Here is an 8,542-nt window from a genome sequence, read left to right as displayed (position 1 = left end):
GGGGTCATGGTCGTTTTTACAGGCAATTTTCAGCCACCCAGTGTATGGTGCTGTGGAAGGAAAAAAGAAGTTTTTGTCTACAACCGCAGAATTCTCCAGTGTTTTACATGCCAGCGTTATGGCCATGTGCAGAAAAATTGTAGAGCAAATGAGCCAGTCTGTTTGAGGTGCTGTGGAAAGCACGAGTCTGTGAGTTGTCCCCTCTAAAATAGTGATCCTGCAGAAAAAGTTAAATCTTGCAAATGTGCCAATTGTAAAGGCTGCCATTCTTCAACATCAAGGGAGTGTCCAATTAGGCAGCAAAATAGAAATATTCTGGAAATGGCAGAAAAATAAAACATGGGATATAGGAGAGCACAAATTATGTACAGAACATATGCCCAAGCTGTTCACAGTAACCAAATTCACAGTGCCAAGTCAACAGAGCGTAGTGGTCTTCCAAACCAAGGAACCGAACAAGACATATCTAGAAGAGTATCAGACACAGTTACAAAAATGCTTGTTGGATTATTATTATCCCCAGATTTGTTAAATATGGCCAGCCTTTCCCTGCTCGAGAAAGTGGAAAAAATTTGTTCATTTGTCAATAAATTAAATATGGGACCAATTGATTGTGAAGCAATAAGAAGCAAATGTATTGAAAAGTGAATTTAAAGTTACTTTCTTGGAATGCATGTTCAGTGATGAAGGAGAAGAAGGACATGGTATGCCATTATGTGATTAAAGAGAAAGTGGATGTCATATGCATTCAAGAGACATGGCTTAAACTTTACATTAAAACAGGATATCATGGATTTAATATAATAAGGAAAGATAGAATAACAAAGGAGGAGGTGTTATGATTGCAATCCGTACAAATTAGCATTATGAACAGTGGGACATTGATTATGGTGATGAGCCTTCAGAAGAAGTGGAGGTAATTGGATGTAAATTATATCTTGACTCCAAAACTGTGATCAACATAGTGAATATTTACAATCCAAGCGGTAACAACAAGGAAGTTGGTTCCTTGGCAGCTGGAATTTTTGATGAGGTACCTAAAGAAGAAGAACTTATAATAGTTGGTGACCTTAATGCACACAGTAAAATGTGGTGCAGATGTGATTTAATTAATGACTCCGGGAAAAGTATAGAGAAATTTTTACTTGAACAAGATATATACTTGGCCACTCCTAAGGGTTTACCTACAAGAAAGAATGTGCAATCCAGTACTTATTCAACTATAGACTTGGTGTTTACAAGGACTAGATTTTGCAACAAAGTAGATGTTGAGGTGGTAGAAGATCCTACACTGCATAGCGACCATTTACCAGTGGTAGTACATGTGGATAAGCCATGTCCACAGCAAACAACTAGCATTCCAAGATTTAGGATTAGAAAGGCAAATTGGAAGGAATTTAACTGTCAACTTGAAAATATGGACATTAAACAAATTTTGCAGAAAGCCCAGTCCTTGGATGACAAAGTGAAAGCTATTCAAGATGGAATCATAATAACAGCCAAAAACTCTATATCCATGTCTGATGGATGTGAAACCATAAGCAATTATTCTAAGTGGTGGAATGAGGAGTGCAGTCAGTTCAAAAAGGAGTTAAAGTGCCAGCAAAACATTTACAAGCGGATATCTACAGTCGAGAATTATGTTGCAGTTAAAAACGCTTACACCAAGTTTAAAAAATGTGTGATTGAGGCAAAACGTAGAAGTTGGAGAGAATTTGTTGAAAGTGTAGATTTTAGGAAGCCAGTGTCTAAAGTTTACCAGTTTATAAAGAATATGAAAGCAAAAGGTGATAAGACAGGAAAAAAAACCCTTACTTTTGAAAACAAGACATTGATTAGTGATTTAGGAAAAGCCAATGGTGGTGCAAGGCATTTATTAAAGACTATCGGAAGAGAAGATCCCTTTCATGATGAGGTAGCACGATCAACAGCAAAAGTAAGAAGACTTAGTAAAGTTGGTAACGATGAACCCTATAACCAGCAATTTACCATGAAAGAGTTGGAAAATATTGTGACGAGTCTTCCAGATACTTCCCCAGGCAATGATATGATTCATTCACGATTCGTGAAAGCAATGCCTAATAAATGGATGGATGCATTATTGGAAGTAATGAATCTTGCTTGGGACAGTGGAGTGTTCCCTACTATTTGGAAAAAAGGCTAGGCCGTGATGATACCTAAGCCTGGTAAGGATATGTCAAAAAATAAAACTATCGATTTATCACACTGTTACCAGTACTAGGTAAAGTTTTTGAAAGAATGATAAAAAGGAGGATAAATTGGGAGATAGAAAAGAGGGGTTTTCTAAAAGATATCCAGTGTGGTTTCAGGAAAAAGAAAAGCACAGTTGAAAACCTGCTCTGTTTTAAACAAGATGCCCTTTATGCATTGCAGAACGGATGGATTATGGTTATTGTCCATTTGGATGTGAATGGTACTTTTGATTCAATGGTGCATCGTCAGATATTGAGTGGGGTTATGGAAGCTGGAATCAGAGGAAGGACATTAGCTGTTACTGAGAACTATTTAACAGGAAGAGAAGACACTGTTAGAGTTGGCTCTGTAGAGTCTAGTATTATATTAAGTAGAAGACGCGGGGCTCCACAGGGATCAGCACTTGGTCCTGATTATTATAATATTGCAGAATATAATAGCAGCCGATTGAGAATGGAGAGTCGATTGAACGATTGAGAATGGAGAGTCGAAAGGGAGGATATTTGCTGACGATAATTCTTTCTGGGCAGTAGCAAGAACACTAGAAGAGACAATGGAGGTTGTAAAATCCACACTACAACAAATCGAACATTGGGTCGAGGGAATCGATTTGAAATTTTCCCCTCACAAATCTAAGATGATGATGATTACTAGAAAGAAAATAACGAACTTACCCATACTTCATCTCAATGGTAATCCTATTGAGTACGTGAAACAGACTAAGGTCCTCGGGTGTGTAATTACTGACAAACTGAGTTGGTACCCACATGTTGAAAAGGTTCGTGCTGCATGTATGAAGAGATTGAATATTATGAAGTTGCTCACTTCATACTCATGGGGGATGAAGGCAGATATGTTATTGGAGTTTTATGTGAAGTAAATTCGACCTAAAATTGAATACGCTTCAGTGATATATGGGTCTGGACCGCATTCAACATTAAAAAGGCTGGATGTAATACAAAATGCTGCTGTTCGAATTGCTTTTGGAGCAAGAAAAACAACACTAGTGATTTTCTTACTATCTGAAAGTGGTCTACCGGAACTTGAGACTAGAAGGAAAATAAGTGTATTGAAGTATCTGCAAAGATTATGGATAGCTGATAAAACCAACCCTTTGAAGTCAAGAGTTATAAAACAAGGAAGAATCTTCACTGCGAACCCCAAAAATAAGAGGTTCCAGGCAAATATATTTGAACAATGTGACAGTATTGCAAAACCTCAGGGAATTGAACTGAAGTTTACTGAGATGTTAAGAGTACCTCAGTGGTATTATCACCTCCTTGGAAAGAGAAATCTGTAGTATGTGGTTTGGATTTTAAGCAGATTAATAACTTAGATTGGAATACCTGTTTCTGGATATGGAAGTTAGAAAAGTATCAAGGATACTTAGACATTTATACAGATGGATCAAAAAATGAATGGATGGTTGGTGCTGCATTTGTTGTCCCTAAAATGAATGTTTCAGAACAGTTTAAACTTCACAGTAAAGCATCAGTTTTCCAAGCAGAGGCAGTAGCTCTTGCAGAAGCACTTGAGTTTTCATTATCAGAAGTGCACGAGGAATATTTTGGCATATTGATTTGTTCTGACTCTAAAGCTGTGATTTCTGCCATTAAGTCATTCCAGGAAGATTGGTACAAATCAGGAGAAATAGCTGAATGTTATTCAAAGTTGTTAATGTTGATAGAATCGAGGAGAGTAGCATTGCAGTGGGTTCCATCACATGTGGGAATAATAGGAAATGAATTTGCAGATAGCAAAGCCAAACATGCAGCCACAGAAGGAATGATTCGTAATTGCTCTACCCCCATAGTGATCAGTCAATTCAAATGTGTGCGTAAAGCTGTATTACGAGAAAGCTTTGAGAATGTGAGAGATCAGACTGGCAATTTATTTGTTACAAGCAAGCTGCATTGGAAGTTCGAAAAGTCAATTTATGAAAACCTTAGCAGACACGAAGGACGCCTACTGTTCAAATTGAGGTCAGGTCACTGTGGCACGAATAACTACAGAGCTAGATTTTACGGTGAAGACAGCAATTGCATGACTTGTTCGGAAGAAGAGTCTGTGGAACATTTAATATTGGATTGCGAGGAGTATCAGGAGCAAAGAGACAAGATATATGCTTTCTTCAGAGGGAGGCATGACCCCATAAGTTTTCACTCCATTCTTGGAGAGCTGAATGACTTAGAAGACAACCTGAAAATAGTCAGAATTGTAATACAATTCTTTAAGGAAATTGGAAAAGACTTGACGCTATAAAAACATTTAAGTTATGTGAAGTGATATATATATATATATAAAACAGTGATTTGGTTCCCAAGGTGTTCAACACAAAGGGAAACTCAAAACCCTTGATGATGATGATGATGATGAAGATGCATATCAAATATGTATTTATTTGAGGATTTTGAGTTGACCTGGAAAGATAAGTGCTTTGTGAAGGATCTTTAGGGGCAATAACTACTAATTCTACCAAACAGTACTACTTTAACAAAAAATCATGTAAGTAAGTAAACTGTGCAAGGCGTGTTTTCGGAGGCCCAATTATTAATGTCCTGTTAACTCTCATTAAAACTGTCCTATTAACTCTAAAAAACATAAATATTGACTAGAATTAATTGTGAAACAATTCTCCGATTTATATGACTTTCAAGAAATATCAAAACGAATCTTCCAATGTAAACCAAAGTTTAATAAATTATTTAGAACTTCAGGGAAAGCAGAAACATACAATAAGAAAATGTAAAACCTAAAAATTGGTCAGAATTACTTCTCACATGAAGAAGTTTGAATCTTTCTTCTTCTTTTTATGCCAAAGATTGTCGTTGTCGGTGAACCGTGTAGGGCAAAACAAAAAGCAAGTTTTCCCCGAATGGGGTGAGAGGATGTTGTAAAGAAAGATTTTAGGGAAAAGGGAACTTCCTGGGAGTGTACAAAGAGGAAGGATTTAAACAGGTTGGGACGGAGGACAAGCATACGTAGCTGTGATGGTTTCAGGCGACTTGGTGCTACATTGACTTATTAGTAGTAGTAGTAGCAGTATTTTTCACATTCTTTTTTTATTTTCCTATTTTTACACTGAGGACGGCTGAGCAGATATCTCGGCCAAAATATTTACACTGCATTTTCTTCTTCTTCTTCTAATTCACAGCAGGCGGGCTATTCAGTTGATACTATTTAGCCCTCTTCTTTTTGCTTCACTCTGTGGGCTACAGAGCTACTGTCTTGGTTGTCTCTTATTTATTAGATATTCTCAGATATCTTTCAGTAGATCTTTTGACTCACGGAGTTCAAATATAAGACGATAGATATCGATTCCTGTGCTCTGTGTGCAGGTATACTTGGCTAGGCTCTTGGCTGATAATGAGATTTTGTGGTGTTTGAAGCATTTTAACAGTTTACAAAGCAAGGTATGTTGTGCAGACGTCAGCATATTACATTCAAATAGGCAATGGTCAATTGTTTCATTATTTATATTACAATGCCTGCAAAGAGGGGACAGGGGAATTGAACCACTTGAATTAGAAAACTTATATGAGAATGCAAGGAAATTTAGTCCATTTGTTCCAGAACGAATTCTATGATAAATTTTAGAAAGATACTTATTGGGAAAGGAGGAAAGGATAGGATTAATCTTATTGAAATTAATATCTGATAGCCCCCATCGGTAAATATCTCTAATTGGGATTGGTCTCCCACTTGGCTGGTCAATATTTATAGCATTTTTTGCTATTTCATCAACCTGAGGATTACCACTTATGCCAGAGTGGCTAGGAATGTACAGAAAATAAGTTTTTATGCCACTTGAAGCAAGATTGTCAATAATACTGAGACAATGATAAGTGTCAATGCCCAACTTATACTGAGGAGCTGAGGCCAGCCACTGAAGGTTTGATAGAGAGTCGGAATATATGATAATATTATTTGAATTTGCAATCAAAGGTTGGTTTTCCTTAAGGTGTTCTAATGCCATGATTATGGCATTTAACTCAGCAGACATTATATATACATTATTATATAATCTCTCACCCATTGCAATTTTCAGGTGAGGAAGGAAAACACCACTGGCAACCTTCTCATTCATTTTTGACCCATCAACAAATATTTGGAAGTGATTTTTATAGGTAATTGTATTAAGTTCTGCAAATTTTTTTCTGGACAAAAGCAATGGGGGTTAAATCTTTATTCCACTTTGAGAACTCATTATTTATTATGGGACTTGACCAATTCCATGGGAGAGGGGGGGATCGGGGGAAAGTGGGTGCAATAGACTTTGCTGGTATGGGGAACTTCTTCTGAATATTGGCATACTCATCTGCAATGCCTCTATACATGGCTGGATTTCTTAACCAATTATGTAGTGTGTGTGAGCATTTGATTAAATTTTTGGAAGATGTTTTGTCAAGAGAAAGCTACGTCTCTCCCTTATTGTTGTTAATCCACTCTCCATAAGCAGAAACTTGGTGCTTATGGGTATCCTAAGACCAAATATGAGACATAGTATATCATTGCGTGTTGTTTCAATTTTTGCAGCTGGGTCTTTGCACATGCACCATAGACGATGAGCCCATAGTCAATATGGGGTCTTATATGTGATTTATAAAACTGGAGTAAGGTTTTCTCCTTACAACCCAGGGTGTGGAAAGAAGTCTTTTTAGTATATTTGCTTTTCTATAGCATTTTTTTATTGTGTTTGAAATGTGGAGGTGGAAATTAAGTTTTTGGTCAAGCATGAGACCTAGGTAATTAATATGATTATCTTCTGGAATAGTTGTTTTATTTAGAGTTAGTTTTGCATTAACATGGTATCGCTTCCGGTGAAATTGGATTATTTTTGACTTGGTGGGTGCAATGGGTAAATCCGAATGTTGAGAGAATTTTTCAAACTGGAAAAGTGACTTTTGCAGATTTGACTGTGCTATCTGGAAGGTGTTGCCAGATGACCATAGCACTAGATCATCACCATATTGTAGAAACGTGTGGGGTAGGTTCATGTCCCAGAGATATAGGGCAAATAGGAGGCAACTGAGGACTGCTCCCTGAGGTAAACCTTTGGTTATTGTCTTTTGGGGTGAAGAGGCTGAACCAACACAAACGATGAAACTTCGCACTTCTATGAACGATTTAATAAAAGATACTAGCTTAGGTACTCCAAGGTTTGCAAGTTTGTTTAAAAGGATTTGGTGGTTCACATTGTCATATGCCCCTTCAAAATCTAGGAAAGCTGCAACTAGGACATTATTTTTTGAGAAAGATTCATTTATTGCATTTGCTAGCAAAATGAAAGCATCTGTTGAGGAGTGGTGTTTCCTGAATCCAGTTTGAGTATTTTTTCCATTATTTTCCCCTTCACAGGAGTAATCATTATGGGCCTATAAGACTCAGGGTTATCTTTTGGTTTATTTTTCTTTAGGATTGGTAGGAGGGACGAACATTTCCATATATTGGGGAACCTAGAAGATGCCCACGCGTGATTATAACAATTTAGCAATTCTTGTTTGTATGAAGGTGTGAGATTCTTTTTCCATGTAGAGTGTAAATTGCCATAGCTGCCGCTAGTTTTGGTTCTAATATGATGTATTGCATTATTTAATTCCTGGATTGAAAATGGATTAGTTATGTACTTGGATCCGGGGCATGGTTGGTAACTTGGGCTCATAGGAATTGTGGACAGTTTGCTTTGATTATTTGATGTTCGCTTATTAACGAAAAGAGTTGCAAATAGGTTAGCTTTTCCATTATCATTGTCATAATGGGTATTATTATGTATAAGCTCATACAGTAGTGGGTTGGGGGAAGTCTTTTTCCCACAGATGTGGCTTATGACTTTATATGTATAATTGGCTCATGCGTTTCTCTGGAGAGATTATTTGCAAAATTATTCCAGTATTTATATTTAGCATCTATTATTCATTTTCACTGGCTGGAAATATCCTCGTTTTATTCTCACCTTGTCAGAGAAAGAGATAAAAAGATAGATACGGAGAGGGGGAAGGGGAATGGAGTGAGGAAGAGAGATGAAGAGAGAGTGAGAAAGTGAGCGAGATTAAGAGCAAGAGAGGGAGAACTAAAACAAAAGCTGCAATAAAAATTTAAAAGATGTGTAATCTAGCAATGATGACTTGTTCGCTGAGCCAGCTAAGTCCTGAACCAGTGGAAAAACGGACTGAGTCCACGCACTAAACCGATTCGGTGCAAAAATGAGCCAAATCTTACGTTGGTGTGAAAGAAAATAGATCATGACTCGGTTAGATCCAAGCTGCATGCCCAATCGGTGCACAAACAAGCTAAGTCCTGACTCAGTGCAAAAATGGGCTCAGAAAAA

At 37.3% G+C, this 8,542-nt stretch overlaps 1 protein-coding gene across 1 annotated transcript; it reads left to right on the top strand.

Annotated features, from left to right (window-relative positions):
• Positions 1 to 3,636: 3,636 nt before the first annotated feature.
• On the top strand, positions 3,637 to 4,476 carry LOC148953309 (uncharacterized). Its single transcript, XM_089087923.1, has one exon. The coding sequence runs from the start codon at positions 3,637 to 3,639 to the stop codon at positions 4,474 to 4,476; it is 840 nt and encodes a 279-aa protein (XP_088944049.1).
• Positions 4,477 to 8,542: the final 4,066 nt, after the last annotated feature.

The sequence above is a fragment of the Artemia sp. Qi Xiang Cuo genome, chromosome 4 (assembly GCF_049724085.1).
Source record: "Artemia sp. Qi Xiang Cuo chromosome 4, ASM4972408v1, whole genome shotgun sequence".
Taxonomy (NCBI): domain Eukaryota; kingdom Metazoa; phylum Arthropoda; class Branchiopoda; order Anostraca; family Artemiidae; genus Artemia; species Artemia sp. Qi Xiang Cuo.
Note: the sequence above shows the minus strand (reverse complement) of the source record. Positions and strands in the feature narration are given on the sequence as shown.

Excerpts from the sequence above, each read along its gene's own strand:
- LOC148953309 (XM_089087923.1), top strand. The coding sequence starts at position 3,637 with ATGGTTGGTGCTGCATTTGTTGTCCCTAAAATGAATGTTTCAGAACAG.